General features: G+C 26.1%; 10 protein-coding genes across 13 annotated transcripts; 5 read left to right on the top strand and 5 right to left on the bottom strand.

The window, feature by feature from the left end:
* The first annotated feature begins 235 nt into the window (after window positions 1-235).
* LOC141524535 (uncharacterized) lies at window positions 236-2,928 on the top strand. 2 transcript variants are annotated; one of them, XM_074238495.1, is made up of 4 exons: window positions 236-391; window positions 456-1,815; window positions 2,012-2,160; window positions 2,226-2,928. In XM_074238495.1, the coding sequence occupies exons 2-4, from the start codon at window positions 469-471 to the stop codon at window positions 2,488-2,490; spliced, it is 1,761 nt and encodes a 586-aa protein (XP_074094596.1). In that variant the 5' UTR covers window positions 236-391; window positions 456-468; the 3' UTR covers window positions 2,491-2,928. The 2 variants fall into 2 exon arrangements, with proteins under 2 accessions (XP_074094596.1, XP_074094597.1); XM_074238496.1 differs by having other exon boundaries at window positions 268-391; window positions 480-1,815.
* Window positions 2,929-3,335: 407 nt separating this feature from the next.
* Window positions 3,336-5,874, bottom strand: LOC141524539 (uncharacterized). Its single transcript, XM_074238500.1, has 3 exons — window positions 5,715-5,874; window positions 5,117-5,292; window positions 3,336-3,932 (listed from the first exon to the last, which is right to left on the bottom strand). The coding sequence occupies exons 1-3, from the start codon at window positions 5,758-5,760 to the stop codon at window positions 3,411-3,413; spliced, it is 744 nt and encodes a 247-aa protein (XP_074094601.1). The 5' UTR covers window positions 5,761-5,874; the 3' UTR covers window positions 3,336-3,410.
* Mrps23 (mitochondrial ribosomal protein S23) lies at window positions 3,666-22,086 on the top strand. Of its 2 annotated transcripts, none has more exons than XM_074238505.1 (6): window positions 3,666-3,787; window positions 5,221-5,294; window positions 21,072-21,315; window positions 21,385-21,546; window positions 21,666-21,771; window positions 21,839-22,086. In XM_074238505.1, the coding sequence occupies exons 3-6, from the start codon at window positions 21,272-21,274 to the stop codon at window positions 22,022-22,024; spliced, it is 498 nt and encodes a 165-aa protein (XP_074094606.1). In that variant the 5' UTR covers window positions 3,666-3,787; window positions 5,221-5,294; window positions 21,072-21,271; the 3' UTR covers window positions 22,025-22,086. The 2 variants fall into 2 exon arrangements, with proteins under 2 accessions (XP_074094606.1, XP_074094605.1); XM_074238504.1 differs by lacking the exon at window positions 3,666-3,787 and adding an exon at window positions 5,027-5,133.
* Window positions 5,967-10,712, bottom strand: LOC141524537 (uncharacterized). The gene is made up of 6 exons (XM_074238497.1): window positions 10,577-10,712; window positions 10,313-10,476; window positions 7,959-8,169; window positions 7,641-7,890; window positions 6,562-7,217; window positions 5,967-6,494 (listed from the first exon to the last, which is right to left on the bottom strand). Exons 2-6 carry the CDS (start codon window positions 10,385-10,387, stop codon window positions 5,980-5,982), a joined length of 1,707 nt encoding a protein of 568 aa, XP_074094598.1. The 5' UTR covers window positions 10,388-10,476; window positions 10,577-10,712; the 3' UTR covers window positions 5,967-5,979.
* LOC141524043 (uncharacterized) lies at window positions 8,347-10,302 on the top strand. Its single transcript, XM_074237688.1, has 4 exons — window positions 8,347-8,355; window positions 8,606-8,832; window positions 8,903-9,205; window positions 9,860-10,302. The coding sequence occupies exons 1-4, from the start codon at window positions 8,347-8,349 to the stop codon at window positions 10,170-10,172; spliced, it is 852 nt and encodes a 283-aa protein (XP_074093789.1). The 3' UTR covers window positions 10,173-10,302.
* LOC141524543 (uncharacterized) lies at window positions 10,653-11,162 on the top strand. Its single transcript, XM_074238506.1, has 2 exons — window positions 10,653-10,783; window positions 10,853-11,162. Exons 1-2 carry the CDS (start codon window positions 10,740-10,742, stop codon window positions 11,160-11,162), a joined length of 354 nt encoding a protein of 117 aa, XP_074094607.1. The 5' UTR covers window positions 10,653-10,739.
* LOC141524540 (uncharacterized) lies at window positions 11,206-14,358 on the bottom strand. 2 transcript variants are annotated; one of them, XM_074238502.1, is made up of 3 exons: window positions 14,060-14,358; window positions 13,544-13,784; window positions 11,206-11,361 (listed from the first exon to the last, which is right to left on the bottom strand). In XM_074238502.1, the coding sequence occupies exons 1-3, from the start codon at window positions 14,227-14,229 to the stop codon at window positions 11,221-11,223; spliced, it is 552 nt and encodes a 183-aa protein (XP_074094603.1). In that variant the 5' UTR covers window positions 14,230-14,358; the 3' UTR covers window positions 11,206-11,220. The 2 variants fall into 2 exon arrangements, with proteins under 2 accessions (XP_074094603.1, XP_074094602.1); XM_074238501.1 differs by lacking the exon at window positions 11,206-11,361 and adding an exon at window positions 13,019-13,354 and having other exon boundaries at window positions 14,060-14,351.
* On the bottom strand, window positions 14,459-18,189 carry LOC141524541 (globin-like). Its single transcript, XM_074238503.1, has 3 exons — window positions 17,717-18,189; window positions 16,371-16,596; window positions 14,459-15,600 (listed from the first exon to the last, which is right to left on the bottom strand). Exons 1-3 carry the CDS (start codon window positions 17,869-17,871, stop codon window positions 15,469-15,471), a joined length of 513 nt encoding a protein of 170 aa, XP_074094604.1. The 5' UTR covers window positions 17,872-18,189; the 3' UTR covers window positions 14,459-15,468.
* On the bottom strand, window positions 19,249-21,130 carry Nero (deoxyhypusine hydroxylase nero). Its single transcript, XM_074238498.1, has 4 exons — window positions 20,992-21,130; window positions 20,305-20,608; window positions 19,803-20,126; window positions 19,249-19,625 (listed from the first exon to the last, which is right to left on the bottom strand). Exons 2-4 carry the CDS (start codon window positions 20,579-20,581, stop codon window positions 19,312-19,314), a joined length of 915 nt encoding a protein of 304 aa, XP_074094599.1. The 5' UTR covers window positions 20,582-20,608; window positions 20,992-21,130; the 3' UTR covers window positions 19,249-19,311.
* Window positions 22,087-22,448: 362 nt separating the features above from the next.
* LOC141524544 (protein C10) lies at window positions 22,449-23,528 on the top strand. Its single transcript, XM_074238507.1, has 2 exons — window positions 22,449-22,655; window positions 23,108-23,528. The coding sequence occupies exons 1-2, from the start codon at window positions 22,616-22,618 to the stop codon at window positions 23,416-23,418; spliced, it is 351 nt and encodes a 116-aa protein (XP_074094608.1). The 5' UTR covers window positions 22,449-22,615; the 3' UTR covers window positions 23,419-23,528.
* Window positions 23,529-24,201: the final 673 nt, after the last annotated feature.

Below are 24,201 nucleotides of genomic sequence, written 5' to 3'. Positions count from 1 at the left end.
TCACACTCTCGTGTATTTTTATTATAGAGATTACTTTTTGGAACAAATTTTTTTGTTAAATAAAATTTAAAAATTCTTTAACTTTAATGTCATAAATTTTAAAAATCTGTCAACTTGAATGTCATTAAAAAAATTTCAAATTTTTCCCGCTCAAAATTTCCCACGCTAGTCGATAATAAGGTTCCATTACCATCAAGCGATATAACTAAATCAGATTTAATAAAAAAATCCATACGGCAGCACATATTGTCGTTCCTGATTTAATACAAACTCTGAAAGCGTCACGTGCGTCTGTATACTCGTTTAAAAAACTCCCAATCAAGTCTAAAATATTTTTAAATTAATTATCTAATCAGTGAACTGTCACTTGTTCCGGTATTATACACAAGAGGTAAGTATAAAATCAAATTAATTTCCAAAAATATTTTTTTAACCTAAAAAAAATTAATTTAAAGAGCAAGAAAATTTATGGATCACAGTACAATGCCGGAAGTAAAAAGGAGACAAAGGAGCAAGCGTGACGCTAAGTGCTCCAGAGTTCAGATCAATGGCAGTTTGTCAAATGGGAGCTCAAGCAAAGTTGACACGGCGGATGAAATAAAAAAAGAAGAAGCTAAAGTGTTGGAGCTTGAATTAATCAGCAAAGACTTGAACATTGTTTCGGATAAATTTTTTAAGCGGTATTGCAATTTGTTGAAGTTGGACCTGTCTGACAATAGGTTGTCATCTCTGCCGAACGCGATCACGTGTTTGGTCCGGTTGGAGTCGTTGGTATTGGATAGAAATAAATTTAGCGAATTTCCCCAGGTCCTGGAAAAGCTCGCCAGCTTGAAGGAGCTCAGTATTGTCAATAACAGGCTGTGCAATTTTCCGGAAAATTTTGGCGCCTTGATGGCGGCAGAAAAAATAAACTTGTCGGGTAATTGCATTAAATTTCTTCCGACTTCTTGGGAAAAAATGACGCGCTTGAAAAGCTTGGATTTGTCTGATAATTATATAAAATTTATCCCGTCGTGCATCGAGTTAGGAATGCCGATCCTGGAAATTGTGAATTTATCTAACAACAAAATGGACATTGACGGGCGAGTTTATAGTCACAGAATTAAAAAATTCTACGGAAGAAATAACAATAATGCCCGACTGCGATTTCCTCAGTGGATTTTTTCCGGGAAATATTACAAGTTTGAAGAATTTGATTTTGAAAACTCACTTTTTGACCTGATTAAAATTCCCCCGAACCCAAAAATCAGAGTCAGAGTGCTTAATCTACAGCGCTGTAATTTTACGGAGAAAAATATCGCTGCGATAATGAGCGACATTGAATCTGTTGAGGAGTTAAAAATTGGCAACAATCAGTACAGCTACGCGGGTAATTTATTTACAGAGCTACCCCTGGAATGTATCAACTCACCCCAAGATCTCAGGGAATTTGATTCTCAAGCGGTTGGTCTTTCAACTGTTTCACCGGCGATTAAAAATTTTGTCAATGTGACTAAGATAGACTTTAGCCGCAATCACATCAGCTGGCTTCCTGATGAATTTGGGTGTTTGAAAAAATTGGAGGTTTTACTACTCGCTCAGAATACTTTGATAATGTTGCCGGTTAATATTGGAAAGCTGGAAAGCTTACGGGTGCTGGATATTTCGAGTAATCATGTTTGTTCATTGCCAGAGTCTATGAGTGAACTTAAGAATCTCCAGTATCTTGATCTTTATGCTAATGATTTGAGAGAGCTACCGGAGTATCTGATAGACTTTGAAAATCTTGTTGGATTTGATGTTGAACAAAATTATGTTGATGTTGATAATTATCAAGTAATTATTTTTTTTTTATTTTTTATTAAAAAAATTTTCAATAATTTTTTTATACATTTTTATAAAAAAAAAAATTTTTTTTTAATTGTTTTTATTTATTTTTTTTTTTAAATTGATTATTGTCATTATTATAATAAAAATTAATTTTATTTTCAACCAACTCCAAAATGAAAATAATATAAATTAATTGTTTCAGTTACTAGAGTTTAAAAATCTCCGTGAATCACTGAGAGCCTACAATAAATCAGAATTAAAGCTAGATGGTCCAAAGGCAAAAACCCTGAGCAATTCATCAAACAGTTCATTTAGTTCACGTAGTTCCACCGAAAGTTTCTCAACTCTCTCGTTAGTACTTTATAATTAATTTTTTCTTAAATTTAACTTTTTCTAATAAATTAAATTTATTCCAGGAATTCAATGTCGCAAGTATATTCAATAAAAACTGAAGACTGGGACAAAGATTACGACAGCGCGGATGATTTTGACGCCTATAATCCACCGGAAATTATTGAAAAAGTCTGGTATGAAACGAAGTATATCTACGGCAACCCAATGTACTTCTGCCCCGCGGATTTACACATACCTAGAGTAAAAGATGTAGTCGCTAAAAATCACTCTCGTGGAAAATATCCACCACGGCAAATTGTCGACGGACAGTTCGACAATATTGACTAAATTTATTACACATTTATTACATATTTATTATTTTTTTTTTTCTATGACTAATTATTTCTATGACTTTTCATAATATTTTTCAATTAATTTTATGTAAATAATTGAGAATACTTACATTATAAAATTATAAAAAGTGAGACGCAATCAAGTTAACAAGTTAATAAAATGACTAAATTATAAATTCAAGCTTGGCAAATTTTTACTGCCAAGAAAAAATGAATTTGTTTTGAAAATTTTTGAGTTTATAGATGTTATCATCTTATTGTTGTAGAACATGTTATAAAACATTCCATTATTATGAAAATAATAATAATAATAATAGTAACGATTGTAAATCAATCATTAATGTAAAGCGTTGATTCGTTTTATGCTACTTTAAGTTTTGTTATTGCAAACGCAAACTATTGATTACTGTGTAATAAAAAAAATTTTTTCCAAGTCCGAGATATTAAATCATTTAATGCTCTCAGACAGATGATTATAAGTAATTTTAATTCTACGGTTCATTATTAGTCATAGACAAACTATTTAATGTTATTAAATTAAGACACGATAAAAAGTTTTAATGGATATTTTTCTGAACACTTGTCAGTCCCGGAGTGGAAAAAAAATATTTATTTTATGCTTCATTGATAAGTTATTTAATCAATAAGATGTAAATAAATATTAAGTACAACTATCATCAAAACCGATTAAGTTTTTTTATGCAAAGTATCTTAATGACAGAGTTCTTAAAAATACGATATTTTAGTACCGAAGATTTTTTTTTTTTAAATGGCTTTTTTTGTTATTAATTAATTAAGAAGAAAAAAAATTACGTTAAAAATAAATTTATACAAATCACATAAAAAATAATTATAATTATTAAAATAACAAATATATCTATGTTAATATAATATAAAAATTGCATGTATAAATATTTAAAGTGATTGCAGAGCTGAGTTAACTCGTTGATAGAGTTCTCTAAAAGATTGCCAAGTTTCACTCGTCACGTTTGGTTTGATAATCTCTTCTTTGTCATTTATTTTATTTATTTCCGCGGAAAATGACCGAAGCATTGGATTTAGATGATCTTCCCTCAGTTGATCTTGAACTTTATTGAAAGACAGTCTAGCTTTCTCCCATCCGGACAAAAATACTCCGTCTACAAGATCCTGAATACTCTTCAAGTCCCTGTCAATTAGTTCAGCGAGGTCCAGATAGAGACTTGACAGCTCTTCATTTCCCAGATGAGTCTCTACTTGGTTGGGCGACGGTAACGGCGGCAATGCTTTCCGTTTTATTTTAACATTACCCGGTAAGCACTTTAGCAATTTTTCTAATAAATTATTTACTCTCTTTATATCATCTTCAGGCGTTATTGTTAACCGTGCAAATAATTCTGTCAATCTTTCAACTGCATTTTCCATGTCTCTGATCATTCCATTTTTTGCTCTTGACGCCTGTTGATTATTTTTCTTCAATTATATGATTTTTAAATTTAATTATTTAAATTAGCTCATTTTTGTTTTGCTTTATAATTTTTTTTATTAATTTTTTAACAAATAAATTGTAGCAAGAAACAATTTTAAAATTAATTAATAAAATTTTTGAAGAAATTTCGGATAAATTTACTCATTAAATAATTATTAACATTTAATTGAATAATAAAAAATTTATTCATGTTTAATGTCTAATTAAAATTACTAAAATTTTCTTGCATTTAAAAAACCGCGGTTACTTATGCGCAGATTAACTGCGCAAGCGTTGATGCCAAGTCAAATAAATACAAGACTTTAAAGAACGGAAGTTCCTCGTGATTTTTCGTAAAAAATATAAAATATCTTCGTAATACGTTCGGAAACTTACTTTTTTGTCGTTTTAATCAAAAGCTTATTTTTTTTTCAATCAAATTCAATGAAAATAAAATTTTTTTAAATCGTTAAAAAATTGCGCTCATAGTTTTTTAAATTTTTTACAAATGAAATTTTTTTTTTATTTTTTTGCAATAATTTTATCAATAAAAATTTTTAGATATCGGCTAACTGCATTTTTATCGTCGTTTCATCGTTTTTTAATTATATTCAATAAAAAAAAAGTTGTTAAGTTAATTTAAAAAATTGCAATTTTAATTTTATAAAATTTCTACTTGTCAATTTTTGTTTTCAGTTTTTTGCCATAATTTATTTGTTAAAAAAATTATTAAATACCTGCTAAATTAATTTTAATTTCAGACTTTTGTAATTATCGGTAAAAATTTAATTAATTGAGTAAATTTATGCCGAGTAAATTAACTAAATCAAACAAATAAATCCAAACGATCAAAAGTTAATAACCTCTTAACCTCAATCATCAAAAATTAAATTGAAACAGCTCAATCAAATTAAAAACAATTATTTTATACTAAAAAAAATTTACCTGAATATATTTATGAATTTTAATGAAAATTAAATTAGCCAACATTTGAAAATTTTTGTAATTTATATTGCAATTTTTTAAAAATATTTTTTTAGTTCTAATTTAATTAACAAAAAAAATCAAATATTTTTATTTAATGTTAGCTAATTTTAGTATCATTGAATTTTAAGAAAAATTGGGTTAATTTAATTCTAATTTACTGTGAAAATAAAAAAAAAAAATAATTTACCTGCTGATAATACTCGAGTAAGAAATCTTGCAACATTTCACTCATAAAATAACTCGAATGAAGAACTAAGTCTCTAGTAAAAACTCCTCTCGCTAATTTTTCAGGAGCCGGAAATTCACTCGCTCCGGTAATAAAATTATTCATCAACTCGTAGTAACCTTGGTCAATTTCATCCTCTGTAAGTAAACAAAAACAATTAAAATTTATTACACTTTCTGAACTGTATTAATCATAATCAAAATATTATGATACTGAAGTCAGCTGACAGCTGTCAGTTTTTTTTAATTTTACAACAAATTAATTACAATAAAAAAAAAATATTTCTAAAAATTTCCACGAATCTTTTTTTTTTATTTTTACAAGTGGATTTTTTAAAAATAATTTTTTAGAGCAAATCTTTTTGTTGAATAAAATTAAAAAATTGTCAAGTGGCAGCTAACTTGAATGTCATAAAATTAGCAGACATTTAAAAAAAAATTGCACTTATTTTTCAAACATTTTTAAATTCTCTACATGTCAAATTTTTTCTATTAATTATTTTCAATAAAAAAAAATTTTAATGTCAGTTAATTTCATTTATATAAAATAAAATATTTACCAAGAGAAATTCCGATAAGTAAAAACAGTAACAGCGCGTGCTTCATTTTGAAGAGTACTGAAGTCTGGCAAAATATTTCGCGATTATTTATACCATCGTTTCCATTTATTCATCATGATTATTATCATTGCATAACTTTTGTTCTTCACTCACGTTGACAATTACAGTATATCTGTACTATAGATAACCGATGAATGATAGCATTGTTTAGGGAATTATTTTGCGACGAATAAAATAAACTTATTTATTTTTCGAAAATGTATCTTTAATTTTTATTACTTTTTGAAGGTCTCGAATTTCGCGGCGACGAATTTTTTGTGGAGCAAGAATTTTTCACACAAGGTTGAAGTGATTTTTTGGAACTTTTCGACGGACTCTTGGAGCTGCTTTGAGGGGTCGAACTTTTTCTCGTTTTAGACTCTCGCTTTTGTTCCTTGGGGAGAGGAGGTGGAGGTGGAGGTGGTGGTGGAGGTGATGACGGCGGCGGAGGTAGCGGTGGAGGACTCTTTGACGAAGACTTACGTTTGGTCACCGGAGGACTTTCAGTAGTCCATCCCTCTGTCGCAGTATTCACCGGCGAGTAAGGCAACGACAATTTTTCCTTGTCCTGGCTAAGTTTTTTGCTCGAAAATTTGCAAATCGTCTTCGCTCTATTTTTGAACCAACTCGATTTTCTTACATGCTCATTAGTGAAGGGTTTAATACGGTTCATTACAAGGGAAGTTTTGCGATTATTGCAAAATTTATCTGAACAAAGTGTTCGCTCGTCTGTCGTCCCATCTGCGGAAAAAAAATAATTATTTTAAATATAAATATAAATATTAAAATTTTGTTAATAAATTCATACCTAAATTAGCTCGACATTTGCAACAACTACAAGTACTGGTATGGTGTTCCAAAATTTCCCTAAGTTCTGGACCATCAATAAATTTTGGAGCCTCTACATCAGTTTCTTCACTTTCCGTAACAGTTTTACGTTTTTCCTTCTGTTCTTTCTGAACCCTTTTATCCTTTTCATTTTCCTTAACTTTAGTTTCCGTTTTTACAATTTTCTCGACCTGTTTAACCTCCTGTACTTTTTGCACCAACTTTTCGCTGGATTTTTGCTTAGATTGCCGCTTTTTTTTCTCCGGTTTCTTCTCTGGCCTCTTTTTTTCTGGTTTCTTTCTCTCCGGTTTCTTCACTGGCTTTTTTTCTGGCTCAGATTCTGGCAGATGCAGTGCAGAAACGGGGGCAATTCTTTGGCACTTAGCCTGCGGCAAATCGGATTTACTTGACATCCATCCGTCTTCGACGTTTTGAGGGAAACGGTTGTAGCCACCGCAACTTGGGTGGCACATAGGAACTTGACTTAATGGTACTTTTCGCGTTTTTCCGGATCTTTTGTAGATAATTATCGCTGCGGTTATTATTATTATTACGATAAATAATAAAATGCAAATTATAACAACTATCCATTTTGTTGAAGATGGATCATCTTCTTTTGCCTGTCGCTCCACAAGTCTGTATAATAATAAATTCAGTAATTCTTAAAATGAATTTTATTAAATTGCACTATACTTTCTTAATTATTGACATTTATCAAGATATAAGCTCATCCCGATGTTACACTCATCAAGAGCTTTCATTTGAGTACCCACATGCATTTTCATATATTTTTCATATATACATATATATATATATATATATATATATATATATATATATATATATATATATATATATATATATATAAATATATGAAAAATTCATGTGGGTACTTAAATGAAAGCTCTTGATGAGTGTAACACCAGAATGAGCTTATATATTTAAAAATGTCAATAGTTCTCAAGATACAAGGTCATTTCTTAATTATGTATCCTGAACACAAAATTTTTCTTATTCTCTTAATAATATATATAATCATAATAATAATAATAATATTACCCAGAAACAGCTCGTGGTTGATTAAAATTTTTATCCTTAGATTTTTTTTTTAAATATAATTTAAGTTTTTTAGCTTTATTTCGTTTTTTCAATTCCTCCAAATGTTTTCTGTATCTTCTTGGTAAATATTTGATATTATGCAACAGCTCAGCAATTCTTTTACTACGTTTAATATAATTAGCTAAATCAATACGCCCAATCATTTGTAAGATTTTAATAATATGTGACCGTGCTCGGTTATTCTTCTTTCCTTGAATAATTAAAGCGAATTAAAATGTGAATTATAAATTAACAAAAAAAAAAAAAAAAAAAAATCACCTGGAAATATATGATTCCACTGCTCTAATTTCAACTGGCATTGCTCTGACGTCAATTGGTGTAATTTTTTTTCATCTTTTAACGTGTAACCAGGTGTTCTTAAGTACAACGACTCCAGTACTTTAACACACTGCTCTGGGTGTAATTTTTCAGACAAGTGTCTCAGCTCAGCGATACTTAAATCTGTTGAACCTCGAATTATCCATGCTCTCTATTGCATTAATTAAATTAATTTCTTCTCTAATTTTAATTTTAATCTTAAATGATTAAAAAAAAAATTTTATAAAAAATAATTTTTATTTACCTCACAAAAATATATCAATGTTATATAAAAATAATAGATAAATCTCATCGTAAATATGTATAATTATATTATAAAAATTATGACATGCCATTTGTGATGTAAACCTCACGTCAAAATGTTAACAACTGAATTATTTAATGATTAACTTCATACTGTTAATTTTTTAGCTTTATTGCTTTCAAATGATTGTCTAACCTTTTTTTTTATTTTTTAAAATAATAAAATCAATGATTTTTATTGTTTTTATTATATATTTATTTATTATTAAACAGGTAATTGAATTTTTACTTAAATTAAATAATTTAAATATTTAAATTAAATTAAATAATTTAAAATAAATAAGGGACTTGCGTCAAATCAAGATGAAGAGTCCAACATACAGTTAGAGACTAAATTGAAAGACTTACTGAATATTGACGAAGATGATGATAATAATGATGATTATGATTATGAAGATAAATTGTATAATAATGCATTTGATCAAGAGTTTGCAAAAGCCGCGCTAGATTACATCGAAAATACTGAAACGGAAAAAAGTAACGTGCTCCAAGATACAAAACCTTTTCAGCAGTAAGCAGATTTAATTAATTACAATTGATTAAAATTTTTAAATTGAATTATTTACGTACACTTTGTTAAGTTTTAATCCTGTAGAAAAAAATTCGACGGGAAAAAAACCAAAAAAGAGCGATAAACGCGCACAAACTGTTAATAAAAGTGACAACAAGCTGATTGATAAGGACGGAAATAGGAAAAGAGAAAATGCTGTTTTGCAACGAATAAAGGACACATTTTACAATCATAAATTGATAATATCCTTGCCAGTGGGGGCTAGTATTGTGGGAGGCACTTGTTTATTCAGCTGCATATGCACGTTAATTTTACGCCGGAAAATAGCTAATTGTTGCGCATGTTGCGTTTCTCGCTGTTGCAGAAAAAAAAAGTAATTTTGCTATTGCTATTTTTGGATCACTAAAATGTCTCAGATTTTAATGAGCTGATTTAAAATTTTTTTTATTTAATTATTGAGCAATATTCGTGACTACTTGTTGAAATTTTATTTGATTTACTTTTATAAGTATTAAAAATTCTTACAATTCTTATTTAAAAGTCTTACAATTTTTTTTCTTTAAAAAAAAAAAAAAACGGTTTAAAAAATTTCATTTAAAATTTTTAAAAGCTTATAAATGTAGAATTTAAAAAAATATTTTCTTCACTACAATTTGTTTGTTAAAATTTCTAAAAATTGTCAAACTATCTCAAAAAAAATTTTTTTTTTCATTTCAAAGTAATTAAAAAAAAAAAAAAAAACTTTAAAGATGATCAATAAGCTTCTTCTTAAATTGAATAAAATGTACTTAATAATTTTCAATTGAATTAAAAATAATTTTTCAATTATTGTTTCATTAAAAAATTAATTTAAATTTCTCCTGAAGTTAAAAAACAAAAATTTATAAAATTATTTAACAGAAACTTTTCTAAAAATATAAAATATTTTAATTACCTAAAAAAAGCTCATTTTACCTGAGACATTTGCACTCATCCACTTACAAAATCTAACTAATTAATTTACTAAATAAAATGATTTAATTGTGAGCAGAAACTCTTGTCAGGACTTAGAGAGAGGAAAAACGAGTAAATTTAAACCCAAGAGAGCAAATAGAAGTAGAGCAGCAAAGCCAGTAATAGCGGCAACTTCAGTAATACCGACAACACCAGTAACATCAGTCGCTTCCCAGCCGTCTTGGCCTCGCGCAAAGTCATTATCTGAGGATTACGTTGACGCAGCAACACAACACGTTACAGTTGTTGAACCATTAATACTACCAAGAGAAACAATTGTTGAAACTCCACCAACAGGCTGCGGGTGCTGCGGAAAAAAGAAACGCCAGAAAAATAAGTACAGATGAAACAAAGTTTGAGCAATCATATCAGCGCACTTCACTTGTATCAAATAAATAAACAAATAATTTATTGACACTGGAATTAGGTAGCATTAATATATTTTAATTTCTTCACTTAAAAAAAATATGGATTATAAATTACTTACTGTAAATATTGTATTATTTAAAATATACAAAGTATTGGGTACAATAGACATAAATCTCTCCGAATTAGAGTACATAGCTTCACATTTAAATAACGTTGAGTGTAATCGATTGATAGCCGCTCTACATTACACGTCCTATGACCTACCAAGTGACATTTCAGCGGCTGGTAAAAGTCAATTTTTAAAAATAATTTACTTTATAAATACCTAACATACTAATAAAAATATTTTAATAAAAGAAAGATTAGTCAGCGGCGACTTTACCTGTTTAGAGCATCTTGTCCACTGGAACAGCTCGCCGGGCGAAGGTAAAGGGAAAACTCATAGCACATTAGCGCACCGCTTACAACAAATAAATCGAAGTGACCTTGCTGATTGGCTTGGGAACACTGTCTTCAGTCAACTTACTAAAGACCTATTTAGGTCAATGAATAAACCCTTGGGTGAACAAGAACCAATAACTCAGACCCAGTAAAGTTCATTTTATTCTCATTTTTTTTAATTTAAACTACATACTAAAATTATCCTGCTTTATATCAGGTATCAAATTGACGATTTTTCAGGATCAATTAGTGAAAGTCGCGACCAAAATATAGGGACAATTATTGACACGATATTAATAAGTGTCTTGAGTGTTTTATCGATCGGGCTTTTGGTATTAATAATCGCTCATGCGATTGATAAATTTAGAAAATTCAGGCGAGAAAAGAATAAGATTAATTTTAATGGAAAGAAGAAAAAAGTGGAGTATAAAAATGAGTATTATCAGGAAGAAGAACAAGTTAAATTATTAAATCAACAAGCTCAGGCGACTGACAGCGATGATGATGATAATACAACGATTGATTAACTGTATTACAAGTTGTTTAAATTAATAATTGTTATTGAATATTTATTTTGTTTTTTATTTACAAAAAGACCTCTTTCATTGGCACAATCAAAGCTTCAAATACTTTTTCTACGGCATAAGTCCACAAATTAGCCGTTTCCTCAGTCCATTGTGACTCTAAACGACGTTTTAGGTCGTCAATCAACGGCACCTGTACACACTAAAAAAGTTTAGGTTATAAATTTATTTATTTACAAAAAACTAAGAAGAAAAAATTTTAAATATTGTTTAAAATTATTAAATTTCTTTTATTCTTCTCTAACTATTGTGCAATAATAGTGAATAACTTGAGCTCATTGAAGAGGAAACGAGTATTTATTACTTCGATGGATACTTAATAGATAAAGTAAACGAAAAACACTTTAAATAGTTGAGTTAATAATAATCCATTAGTTATTAAATTCTTTTTTTTTTCTCTTCTGTTATCAATGAATTATAATGATTAATATTGTAATATGTGATTATTTGAAATTGTTTTATAATTATCGGAGTCTTGGTCCACTTGGCATGACGTTCTCCAATAATCTTAACTACTTTTTCGAACAGCTCATCGTTGTCACCGAAAAAGGCATTAAGAGCTTTGTTTAACACATTCATTATCATTTGACAGTGTGCATGAAATTTTTCATGATGTTTGAGTTGGTCAATTGGAATTTTTTTAAATGCCATTTTCCTTGAAGTAATTTTGAAGTTACACTATTTTTGACATTAAATAATAACTACAGAAAAACTCTTCGAATTGTTTCTCATCGATAATTAATAATTCAAAGAAAATAACAATTAAATTTTAATTCTTTACATTCATAATTATTTTCCTAGAATTCTCTTTTAATCTCATAATTAAAGATGATTTTCACAAACAATTAACTTTTTAACTTAACAATTGTTTTTTCTAATAATTTTTCCTGAAACTAAAATTTTCAGTTTACAAAGAAATTCTTTGAATAAATTATAAAATTACAAAAACCAAGTTGAATCTATAAAACTACAAATATTCTTCTTTTATTTGAACGCAATAATATCAATGTCATAATTTTCCGCTGATTTAACTTAAAAAAAAAAAAAAATCTCAACTTTATATTAGCTTCAGGTCACCCTATTGACCTTTTAAGCAAAAGATAACAAACACTTACTGAGATTCAGTCTACATATTAATTGTCAATTTATTTTAAGAATAAAAAATTGAAATTTTTTAACTAAAATATATTTTTTCTATTTATGTAATGTTAAAACTGACAGAAGCGTAAATATATAATCTTCTTTCATTTTTTAAAATTAAATATTTGAAATATTTTATCTCTTATTGACATTTTTATCATAAATTAATTTTTCTAAAAAAAAAACTCTTGCAGTAAAATTTTTTAAGTATCTCTGATACTTATTTATTTATTTTCTTTAATACAACCCAACAGCCAAAAGACCAATAAAAAGGTCTTTAAATAATACTGGTAGCTTTTACAAAAAAAAAATAATAAGATATAAAAAAAAAAATACTGGAGTAATTACAAATATTCCAATAAATATAATATTATATTATAATTAATTATAATTAAAATAAATAAAAGATTGACTGAATATTTATTAACTAAAGACATATCTACTTTTTTTTTTTTTTTTTTTTTTTTTTTTCAAAGTTTTTATGATTGTTTTTTTAATTTTTAAATTTCTTAAATTTATCTTCTCTTTGCAGAAGCTATGTATTGTATAAAATCATTATTACTAAACATTCTACACATAAAAATTTAATCATATTGTTATAAATTGTCGAGGGCGTTTCTTTACAAATAAATAAATAAATAAATAAATAAATGGTAAAATTAAAAAGTGAAAAAAAAAATATTTATTTTTAAAATAAGGAAGTATTAAATTATAATAATTGAACTATCAAGGCCGACAAACCGACATTGACGTATACGATAAAAACTAATGTAATGACCGTACCAAATGATGATTAAATGAAAAAAGTAAAATAAATCTTCGTTTCATAATTATTATGCTGTGTGTTAGTTTTCCGACAAATAAGTCTCTTGAATTCCTTGAATTATAACTTTAATAATATTTTCGATCGCGGACGTCCACAAATTACCCGTTTCATTAGTCCAGTGTGACTTCATATGATGTTTAAAGCTTTCAATCATCGGATCTCGTAGGCGCTAAACATTAATAATTTTTAATTATCTGTCATATATATATATATATATATATATATATATATATATATATATATATATATATATATATATATATATATATATATATATATATATATATATATATATATATATATTCATAAATTTATAAAATAAAATATTTTATAAATTTTAATAATAATTAATTTTCACCTCCATATGTTTTGCAATTATCGGATTCTTGGCGCGCTTGGCGTGACGTTCTCCTGTAATTTTCAGTATCGTTACGAACAGCTCATCATCATCATTTAGGAAAGCATTTACAGCGTTGTTTACAACACTCATTATCATTTGACAGTGCGCGTGAAATTTTTTATTATTTTTCAATTCTTCATCAGGAATGTCTTTGAAGTCCGTGAACATTTTTTTGGTATCTTCGTATTTATCAAATAAACTACATTGTCATAAATATAAATATATTCATTTTTTAATTTTCAAAAAATTATTTAAAAATTTATTTTTTTAAAAATGAAATTTTAGAGGAAAAAAAAAAATTTCAATTTGATTAAAAAAATTTTAGTCGAAAAAAAAAATAGTAATTTTATAAAATAAAAAATATTAATTTTTTAACTAAAAAAAAATTTTTTAAATTTACTTTTTTTTTTTTAATTAAATTTGATAAAAAATCAAAAATTTTAATTAAAAAAAATAAGTGATTTAAAAATATACCTCAACATAATTTCCATACAAACGATAATTGAATTAGAATAAATACAAGTCTCCCAAGTTTTCTTCATAATTTTTTTCTGCCGTTGTGTAAAGTCTGAATTTTTACAATCAAAATTTTCCAAACCAATTTGATCTCCGCGACGTACGGCATAACTCACAATAGAACCCATAATAATCAAACTATTAAAAAAAAAAAAAAAAAATCCCTTTCCTGACTATTAATGTATTCAATTCAAAGTTTTTAACCCAGCGAAAGCATAAAAAAAATCTAGACAAATTCTTTAGAGAACTGAACGACTACTGAGTGAGCTATTGAGCGCGCTTAAATTTATAATACTTAAAAAAATTGATAGGTCACGAAAATATTCATTGGAGAGATATAAATAAAAAAAAAAGGCATTTTATTCGTGATGATTACTTTTTATTGTTATCATATGAATTAATAATAATAATTATAATACATGTATAATTTTGTTAATAACATTTAAAACATTTAACAATTGTACAATGAATTTTTCCATCGCCGCATTTTAAAATAATTTATTTAATAAATTAATTTATTAAAATTTTAATAAAAATAAAAATAATTTTACAATTTAGATTGTCGTCGTGAAAAATAAGTGTGATTATTTTTTTATTTGTTAAAATTTACCAGAGAGAATTATTGAGCGTAGATCGTCGTCATAGTCGTTGTCGTTTTCTCGTCAAAGTACCACCACTTTAAGAGGACGTGATATGACTTGTCGTCGAGTTTAATTTATATATATAGATATAAATATACATAATATATCTGTCATATTCGTATTCTCTATTCATAGCTCTTATTGTAATTCAAACAAGGTTTAATATTAAAATTATATCACGCGCATTCTTCTATTTGATTAAATATTTATGCGCATAAAGTTAAGTTATTTGTCCGATGTACATTCAATAAAATAATAATAGTAATAACAACAATAATAATAAAAATAATAAAAATAAATAGACCAAGGAATAGAATAAAATTAATTGGGCAATCCTGTTAAGCCTCATTGTTGTCATCATCTCATCTACATCATTTCACACGTCGGACAATAATTTAGTAATGTATTGGCGGATTGTATGCAAAGGGAGCCAAGATTACTCTCGTCTACTTACATTAATAGTTTGTAACTATTTCAAATTACTTATCTCATTACAATCTGTTAACTTTTTTGAAGAACGGTAAATAATTTATAATAAAAAAATTATTGAAATTACGGCGACGGGTGGAAGTTGTTGGCACGTGACGACGATCATACAATTTCCTGATAATGTCACAATTTGTCGGATATTATAAAATCAATTTTGCTATCAGATGTCAGATCATCGTCGTAATTTAACGTATTATAATAATTATAATTATAATTATTGTCTTATTTACAAATATGTTAGGATGATAGACCTTTGAAAATATATGAATACATAACTTTGAATGTTTTCGTCCATGCTTCTTCGGTTTCTTCGGTAAATTGGTCACCTAGCGTCTGACGGAACACATCCACAATCACTATTTTTAGGTGCTAAAAATATTATTAAATTTATTTTGTTAATTAAATTAAAAAAAAATTTTTTTTTTTTTCTATACGGAAAGAATAAAATTACACTGTATTATTCTCAGTGTTATCTGTCTAAAAAAAAATTCATTATCACAATTTTAACTATTTTTACAAATTTTCAAAAAAAATTTATAAATTAAAAAAGAAAAAAATTGAATATCACAATTTTTGAAAAAAATTATATAATCTAAGATTTTACTGAGTATAATTCAAATTATACGGGATATTTTTTCGGATTATATCCAGTGTAATTTTTTTTTTTCCATGAATAATTAAAAAATTCCATTTTTAAAAAATTATCAATGCAATTTTTTAGATCTTGTTTATTTTTTAATAAAAATTTTTAAGACATAATTAGAATTTTTAAAATCTAACAATTAAATTTTTTTTTTAATAAAAATTGAAAATTTTTTATAATTTTCAAAATGTCACAATTAAATTATTATAATTTTGAATTTCAATTTAAAAATATATTTATTTAATAAAAAATAAAAATTTTTTATTTTAATTAAAAAAAAAATAAAAAATAAAATATTTTATTAAAATTTGCATTTAAAATCACAAAAAGAATAATAAATTAATTAAAAAAATATCGATTGCAATTATAAAAGCGGTCGAATAAACAAAATAAAAAATTAAATGAATAGAATTTTAATTACCGCGGATGATATTTAATTAGTTTTTAAGCACATAACTGAACTTAAAAAAAAAAAAAAAAAAAAAAAAGGTTTTACTTGAAATTGTTGTTCCGTTAGTTCACGATTTCCATGGCGTTTACCGAGAGCGGTAAGATTAGCTTCAAGCACTCCAACATTATTTAATGCATCAACGGTTTTGCTCAATGCAGTCATAACACTCAAAGCGTGTGCTTGAAATTTTTTGTTTCCCGGCAAATCTTGCCGGGGCACATCTCTGAACTCGTCAAAGTACGACTGATACTCCGGATGGCTTTCAAAAAATCTGGAACGAAAAAATTACGAGATATAAACGTGAATTTATAATGAAAGACACCGGTATGAATATTTAACAAGTAAAGCGTAGATGGAAAAAATGAGTGGAAGTTGATTTGAATTTTAATAAGACCCCAAGTCCTTTGTCAAAGCCCGAGTATTCAATAAATCGATCGCTCGCAATTATAATTACAGTAATTAAATATTTAATCCGGTGTGTATAAACACACAGCAATTTTTATTCCAAAATAAATTATTTTTTTCATTTTTTTGGTGAAGAAATTTTTAATTAAAATTTAATACAAATACAAACATTAATTTTATTATTTGTTACTCGAGACCGCAATGTGGATTAATATCGCGGTGAAATTAGTTCCCACATGTTGGACTAGGCCATGTGAATTTACCGGAACTATTATAAGTTTATAATTGCTGATAAGCCACCGGAATTACGATTAATCGAGAATCGATAGCTTAGAGCTTACAGTGAGACATAACTATGCGTTCATAATGTTATATTATAGCTAGCTCTAATTCTGCTTCTAGTAAATTATTAATTTATTAGATAGAAACATGAAAATTAATTTAACATACATTTAATGATTTCATAACAAATAAATTGGAGCAAAAAAAATTAAAATGCAGAAATTAAAAAAAATGAAAAATTCTATTTTCTAAAAATAATTTTTTTTGTTAGATAAAATTGAAAATTTTTTAAGTAACTACTAACTTTAATGTCATTAAATAAATTTAACAAATATTTGATAATTTTTGTAACAAATAAATTATAACAAAAAAAAAAAAAAAAAAAAGTTGAAAAGTAGAAATTAAAAAAAAAAAAATTCAATTTTTAAAAAGTATTTTTTTTTTCTAATTTAATTATAAAAAAGAATCAAAAACATTGGCTAACTTTAGTATCATGATAATTTTTGTAATTTTTTAGCAAATAAATTACAGTAAAAAAATTGAAATAAAAAAAAAAAAAAAAAAAAAAAAAAGGCAATTTTTTAAAAATAATTTTTTTGTGAAATAAAATTGAAAAATGATCAAGTGATTGCTAACTCTAATATCATGATAGAAACAGAAATGAAATAAGGATGATAATATTAAAATAAGCTGTGGTTTATTACCCTAACATTACTGTGATACCAGAAGCCAATCGATCCTTTTTGACGATAGCCCATGTACTCTGAACAAGTCTTACGTCTCGTCCGGACAATCCAGTTACCGGATCAACCACATCCACGTTCGAATGGCCCCAGATTTTCCGCCAAAGTGGTTCCATTTTAAATAATAAAAATAAACTCTATTTCTTCTTTCAGAAAAATGAAAATTAAAAAAATTCCCTTGAATAATTATTTCTTGTTTTAAAAAAAATTATTTTCACTTGGAAAAACGTCAAAAGTTTAGTGATCTGGACCATCAATCTCAAAATAGCAATGTTAATAAATAAAAAAAAAATAAAAAGTCAACGAGGAAAGAAGAAAAGAGCCGCGTAGTTTAAAATAGAGATAAAATTGCAAAATTGGTGTTTACTGACTCGCTACCCCGGTCTGACTACATCTATCTTTCAATATCGCGCATCACGATACCCTTCGACACTCTCTTACCGCCCCCGATGGTACCCCTACCATTTATCCTACAGTACAGTACCACAATGTCGCGTGTTCTGCCCTGCCTGCCTCTACTACTCAGCCCTCTCTCCTCCTACTACATACTGTGTACATAATAGTACATGGTTCATTATACATACCTACACATAACACTAGTACTAGTACTAGTACTAGTACTAGAGCTAGTACACTCATTCGTGGGCACCAGTGAGGGGATGAGGTCGCCAAAAGATAAATGCGCGCGATACCGCTGGTGCATATCGATAAAAATTGATCCAGCAAACTATTTTAGACGATCCAGAGCCAGGGGATAGGAGTCCCTAGTTAATATCTTCATACACGACACATATTGCTCAAATATATGTGCCCCGAGGGAAGAAAAAAAAAATTTTTCCTCTTTCGATATTTCAACTCTATTTTTATTTTTTTTATTGCCGGTGAAGTCAATTAAAATAACTTTTATTTTAATTTATTATTTAAATCTTATTTCATTAAATTGCACTGTACTTTCTTAAATATTGACGTTTTTTCAGAAATAAGCTCATCCCGATATTACACTCATCGAGACCTTTCATTTGAGTACCCACATCAATTTTTCATATATTTTATATACATATATATATATATATATATATATATATATATATATATATATATATATATATATATATATATATATATATATATATATATATATATATATAATATATATAAATATATAAAATATATGAAAAATTGATGTGGGTACTCAAATGAAAGGTCTCAATGTGTGTAACATCAGGATGAGCTTATATCTTCAAAATTGTCAATATTTCACAAGATACAAGGTCATTTCTTAATAATGTAGATTAATAATTTATTTCAAGTTAATTGGAAAATTTTCCAATTACTCTACTTGCCAATCTCTTTAACTAAATTGTTATAAAATTGGAAAGAGATAGCATACTAATTTAAATAATAATGTGCGTTTATTTTTCAATATAAATTAAATTATTTTGAGAAGAAATATTATATTGATTTATTAAAGGATTAAATTAAAGTTAAAGATATAATTTTAAAAATAAGCCATTTATTATTTTAATATAAATTTATTAAACAATTTAAAATGATAATTATGTGACTGAAATTTTATTGAGAGTGTCTGCGTACTGAAACTCCGGACTGTTTTCATACTCACACATATCTAAAGCAATAACGCAGCTCTCGCGTACGACGCGTTTTTTGTCGTCGAGATAATTGTTTAAAATTATTTGACAGTCCGGGTGAGCAATGGAACCCAGTGCTTCAGCGCACTCGTGTCTTACCATTTCATTTTCTTCGGGATTTTCTAGCGCAGCGCGTAAGTATGGAACAGATACTTCTTCTTGAAGTTGTCCCAATACAAATCCTATTTCGTGACGGAACAAAGCGCTCTTTGCTTTCAGGCCTGTAATGAAAAGAAAAAAAAAAAAAATGATCTTTCTTTTTTATTAATTATTAATAATAATAAAGTTAGCCGAATTTTAAAATTTTTTTAATTTCCCGCCAATATTTTTCAAACAAAAATTTGCTTGTTCTCTTAATAATATGGATAATTAATAATTAATAATTAATAATTAATAACCTTCAGACAACGCTAATACTGCTTCCTTGCTCCGTAAATTTCTTAATGAAAACATTGCTCGATATCTGTCAAAAAGACTGAGTTCTTCATTCAACAGAATACTTTTCAATTCATCAACATCTTTGACTGGTAACGGCGGAGCAGGGTCCACTGACGCGTAAGGATTCTCTGAGGATTTATCTGATGATTTTTCAGCATTTTTCAACCACTTTAAGCGGTTCAAAGCTAGCTGACAGGTCTCAGCAACTTCGATCACTGGATCTTTGCTGTATTCTTCTAATATTGGAATTACGCTTTCATCTCCGATCGCTCCTAGTGCTTCACCTGTTGTTTAAAAAATTACTTTTAATAAAATTCCCATTTTTTTATAATTAAAAAGAATTTTTTTTTTTTTTTGGAACAAAAAATAATTAAAAATTTTCTTTTGATAAAATTGATTTGTTAAAGATTAGTTTAAGGAGTTTTTTTATTAAATAAAGTAATTAAAAAATAATAAACCTACCAGCTTCATGCCTGACCATAGGCTCGTGATTAACATCCTTGAGAACATTAATAAGAACAGGATTAGCTCTTGAATCCTGCATTTGTCCTAAACAATAAGCAAGCTCGTGCTTCAACAAAGCTGATGGATCTTTAAATCCTTGTTCTATAGACTCAATCACCAGTTGACCTCCAATATTTTTCAATGAAAACAATGCACGAAATCGCTCTTTCAACGGCCTCGTTTCATCATTCAATACCTTCCCTATCCCTCTTATTTTTTCTTCATCAATAGACATTTTTTTTCCTCTTCAATATTGATTTTTCTAAACAAATAAATAAAGTAAGTTTTAAAAAAACTAAAATTGGTTGATAATTGTCATTAATTTATATAATTAAAAAAATAAAACAAATTTTGTGTCTAGGATGGTCTAAAAATTTTTTTAATTGCTGTAAAATTAATTTAGCACATATTTAATAATTTTTAAAATTTTATAAAAAATAAATTATGGCAAAAAAAATTTTTTTTAAAATTGACATTTAAAAATTTTTAAAAATAAAAAATGCAATTTTTTAAAAACAATTTTTTGTAACAAATTTTTTTGTTAAATAAAATTAAAAAATTTATTTGCAATAATTTATAGGTTATAAAATTAATAATTATTTTTTATTTTAAACCATTTAAATTACAAATAAAACTGTACTTTACCAAAATTTATATTTTTTGATCACCAAAATGATTCCTCGGTTATAAATATATAATTTATTGATTTGATATTTGATTTTCAGCGATTTAAGTGTCACTGGTGATTTAATTTTTATTTAACGAGGTTATTTTAGTTAGCAATACACGTGCGCACTTTACTACAGACGTTAGTAGTTAATAATCAGCTGTTGGCTGTTGGATTTGGATTGTTTGTATCGTCGCAGGCAAAATTATTATTAATAAGAATTTTATTGGCTAATAAACAAATAAAATTTAATTTAAAATGGCTCAAAGTAGATTGGAGCGCATTGGGACCATTTTTACCAGGTAATTTTATTTAATAATTACATTATTATATTATTATGAATATTGTGATTTATTTTATTATTTTTTTAGGGTTCAATCGTTGTTAAAAAGTGGAGCAGTAAAATGGGAGGACAAACCAATTTGGTATGATGTTTATGAAGCTTTCCCACCAAAAAATGAACCAAGATATGACAGAGTAGCTCCTAATATTGAAATTTCAGATATTTTTTATAAAGAAGATATTATTAGAGCGTAAGTTTTATTATTATTTCATGAAAATTGTTTTATCCAACTTCTAAAAATGTTTAGAATTTTTTTTATTGACAAAATTATTAAAAAATAGCAAAAATTCTTATAATTTATGATTGCAGGAAATTTCAAAAAGAGTTTGGCAACAATTTGAGGTTTAATATTGCAAGAAATGACACTCAATCACATACGCAGCGATTTATATCAATTTATCAAGACTTAGAAAAGGTATCAATTTATTTTGTTATGTTTATTTTAATTTAATGCAATTTTCTTGACATTATCTTTAATTTAGACCGGAGTTTCTGGCAACGAGCTTTGGGAAAAAGCTTTGGAAGATTTTAATAAGGAAAATACAAGTTTCCAACTTAAATCACAGCTAAAGGATGAAAAAACTTCTGCTAAAGAAACAACAATTAAAGAATTACCGCCAACTGAAAATGTAAAATCAAATGTAGATTTATCTAAAATATTTGAATAACTTTTTCACTATTTTTTATTGTATATTAAAATTAGTAAATAAAAAAAATAATACTTTAGTTAGCCGTCAGCTGTTAATTTAAAAAATTTTTTTAATAAATTAATTACAATAAAAAAATCCTTCTAAAAATTTTCACTTGTAATTTTTATTAATTTTTACATGTGAAACTTTTTAATTTAATTTTTTTTATAATAATTTAATTGCTACAAAATTCTAAAAAAAATTTTAACATCTGTCAACTTCAGTGTCATAAAGTTAGCCGACATTTTTAATTTTTTTAATAATTAAAGTAGAACAAAAAAATATTTTTAAAAAATTCCACTTACAGCTTTTTACAAATGAAATTTTTTTTTAATAAAAATAAATGGAGGTTGTTAATGAAAAGAATCTTCAATTGAGGATTCAGCTTGTGAAATTCTAACCTAAAATAATTAGAATAATTTGACAAGCTGTCAAACTTTATGTAAACAAATAGTTTACAGTTATGATATTAATGAATGAATGTAAATAAATTATAAAAAGTTTTAAATAAACAATCTTAGTATATTAAACAATTGATTTGTTAGAGTATTAAATATATTTATTGATAAAATGGCATCAGTTACTACTTTTAATGCTGACACTGCTAAAGGTAATTTTATTTTTTCATTTTTGTTGATAAATAAATTTGCTCCAAAAAATTATTTCTAAAAAATTACATTTTTGACTACTTTAATTTTTTAAATGTCAATTTTTTTTAATTTTTTTTTTGCCATAATTTATTTGTTAAAAAAAATTTTTAAATTAATTATTATCTGCTAAATTGATTCTCATCTAACTTTAATGTCATAATTAATTAAATTATAAAATTAAAAACAATGATTAAGGTGTCCTATAAAAAAAAAAGTTAATCATAAATTAATTTAATAAATATTTGATAATTTTTGTGACAAATAAATTATAGAAAAAAAATTTCTGTGTAAAAATTTTTAAAAATTAAAAAATGATCAAGTAAATCCTAATTTTAATATAACTTAATTTTACTTTGACAATTAATTAATAATTACTTATATTGAATATTTATTTATTGTATATTTTATTCAGCTGCTTTAAATGATGTACTATTGGCCTTGAATGCACCAGAGAACGTCCAAAAATTGAGTGAAGCCAAAGAAAGTTCCGGAAATGAAATGATGAAAATGATGCAATTTATATTTCCAATAGTTACACAAATTCAGATGGATGTTATTAAAAAATATGGATTTTCTGAAGGTAGAGAAGGTACTATACAATTTGCACAGTTTATTCGAACGCTAGAACGCGAGGATCCTGAAATAGCGAGGCTTCATAATCAAGTAAGAAGTTACTTTTTGCCATCCGTTGCCAGCAGTCCTTCTGCGGAAGCTTCTCTTTAGTTTTTTTTTTTTTTTTTTTAATTTTTAAACAAATTCAAATCAATTTTTTTTATCGAGTATTAAAAACTGCCATGTACTAATTTATAATTAATAAATAAAATATTATTTGCCAAAAAAAAAACATTTTTCATTTTATTTAAATTATAATTTTGAAATTGAAAATTAAAAAAATTTTTTTAACAAATAAATTATAGCAAAAAAAATTTATTAAAAAAATTCCACTTTTAGAAGATATAAAAAATTATTAGTGCAATAATTTTTTATATCAATTTTATTATTGAAAAAAAAAAAAACAAATTTCACCTAAAATTAATGTGTAAAATAATTACAAACTTTAAAATAATTTATCAAGCATTCTTTATTATATTTTTCATTAATTTAATTATAATAAAAAATATATAATATTTATTAATATTAATTACTTATTAAATGCAATAAGTCCATGTATTATCTATTAATTATTATTAATATTTTAAAAAAATATTAATAATAATAATAAAAGGATATGGATAATGATTCTACAGTACTTAAAAATTTGTACATTTATTTGCATAATGATAAAGTATATAATAAATGTAATTAATAATTATAATTGAAATTATGCAACGCAAAAATATATTATAATAGTAAATTATTATTTTTAAACTGAATATATATATTAATAATAATAATTAAATTAATTCATGCACTTTAATAACAAGAAAAGAACACTATAACAATAAATGATTTTTAATTAAGTATAATAGACTAATTTTTTTTTTGTATTTAATTACTTTTCAGTAT

Source organism: Cotesia typhae, unplaced genomic scaffold (assembly GCF_013202065.1).
Source record: "Cotesia typhae breed Kobodo isofemale line unplaced genomic scaffold, CoteBio_Ctyphae contig_22, whole genome shotgun sequence".
Taxonomy (NCBI): Eukaryota; Metazoa; Arthropoda; class Insecta; order Hymenoptera; family Braconidae; genus Cotesia; species Cotesia typhae.
Note: the sequence above shows the minus strand (reverse complement) of the source record. Positions and strands in the feature narration are given on the sequence as shown.

Bases quoted from the DNA above. Each gene is read 5' to 3' on its own strand.
- LOC141524540 (XM_074238501.1), bottom strand. From the start codon at position 14,229: ATGGGTTCTATTGTGAGTTATGCCGTACGTCGCGGAGATCAAATTGGT. The intron at 13,785-14,059 runs GTATATTTTTAA...ATGACAATGTAG, and splicing joins TGTATGGAAATTATGTTGAG to TTTATTTGATAAATACGAAG. The intron at 13,355-13,543 runs GTGAAAATTAAT...ATTAATGTTTAG, and splicing joins TAATTGCAAAACATATGGAG to CGCCTACGAGATCCGATGAT.
- LOC141524043 (XM_074237688.1), top strand. The intron at 8,833-8,902 runs GTAAGCAGATTT...CACTTTGTTAAG, and splicing joins GATACAAAACCTTTTCAGCA to TTTTAATCCTGTAGAAAAAA. The intron at 9,206-9,859 runs GTAATTTTGCTA...TTTAATTGTGAG, and splicing joins CGCTGTTGCAGAAAAAAAAA to CAGAAACTCTTGTCAGGACT.
- LOC141524541 (XM_074238503.1), bottom strand. From the start codon at position 17,871: ATGGAACCACTTTGGCGGAAAATCTGGGGCCATTCGAACGTGGATGTG. The intron at 16,597-17,716 runs GTAATAAACCAC...TTTTCGTTCCAG, and splicing joins GGTATCACAGTAATGTTAGG to ATTTTTTGAAAGCCATCCGG. The intron at 15,601-16,370 runs GTAAAACCTTTT...TAATATTTTTAG, and splicing joins TAACGGAACAACAATTTCAA to CACCTAAAAATAGTGATTGT.
- Nero (XM_074238498.1), bottom strand. From the start codon at position 20,581: ATGTCTATTGATGAAGAAAAAATAAGAGGGATAGGGAAGGTATTGAAT. The intron at 20,127-20,304 runs GTAGGTTTATTA...TTTAAACAACAG, and splicing joins TATGGTCAGGCATGAAGCTG to GTGAAGCACTAGGAGCGATC. The intron at 19,626-19,802 runs GTTATTAATTAT...TTTTCATTACAG, and splicing joins AGTATTAGCGTTGTCTGAAG to GCCTGAAAGCAAAGAGCGCT.
- LOC141524543 (XM_074238506.1), top strand. From the start codon at position 10,740: ATGAATAAACCCTTGGGTGAACAAGAACCAATAACTCAGACCCA. The intron at 10,784-10,852 runs GTAAAGTTCATT...GCTTTATATCAG, and splicing joins GAACCAATAACTCAGACCCA to GTATCAAATTGACGATTTTT.
- LOC141524539 (XM_074238500.1), bottom strand. From the start codon at position 5,760: ATGAAGCACGCGCTGTTACTGTTTTTACTTATCGGAATTTCTCTTG. The intron at 5,293-5,714 runs GTAAATATTTTA...GTTTACTTACAG, and splicing joins ACTTATCGGAATTTCTCTTG to AGGATGAAATTGACCAAGGT. The intron at 3,933-5,116 runs GTAAATTATTTT...AATAATCAACAG, and splicing joins TACTCGAGTATTATCAGCAG to GCGTCAAGAGCAAAAAATGG.
- LOC141524537 (XM_074238497.1), bottom strand. From the start codon at position 10,387: ATGTACTCTAATTCGGAGAGATTTATGTCTATTGTACCCAATACTTTG. The intron at 8,170-10,312 runs GTAAGTAATTTA...TTAATGCAATAG, and splicing joins TAAATAATACAATATTTACA to AGAGCATGGATAATTCGAGG. The intron at 6,495-6,561 runs GTATGAATTTAT...TTTTTTCCGCAG, and splicing joins CAAATGTCGAGCTAATTTAG to ATGGGACGACAGACGAGCGA.
- LOC141524544 (XM_074238507.1), top strand. From the start codon at position 22,616: ATGGCATCAGTTACTACTTTTAATGCTGACACTGCTAAAG. The intron at 22,656-23,107 runs GTAATTTTATTT...TATTTTATTCAG, and splicing joins TAATGCTGACACTGCTAAAG to CTGCTTTAAATGATGTACTA.
- LOC141524535 (XM_074238495.1), top strand. From the start codon at position 469: ATGGATCACAGTACAATGCCGGAAGTAAAAAGGAGACAAAGGAGCAAG. The intron at 1,816-2,011 runs GTAATTATTTTT...TAATTGTTTCAG, and splicing joins TTGATGTTGATAATTATCAA to TTACTAGAGTTTAAAAATCT. The intron at 2,161-2,225 runs GTTAGTACTTTA...AATTTATTCCAG, and splicing joins GAAAGTTTCTCAACTCTCTC to GAATTCAATGTCGCAAGTAT.
- Mrps23 (XM_074238505.1), top strand. From the start codon at position 21,272: ATGGCTCAAAGTAGATTGGAGCGCATTGGGACCATTTTTACCAG. The intron at 21,316-21,384 runs GTAATTTTATTT...TTATTTTTTTAG, and splicing joins ATTGGGACCATTTTTACCAG to GGTTCAATCGTTGTTAAAAA. The intron at 21,772-21,838 runs GTATCAATTTAT...TCTTTAATTTAG, and splicing joins TTTATCAAGACTTAGAAAAG to ACCGGAGTTTCTGGCAACGA.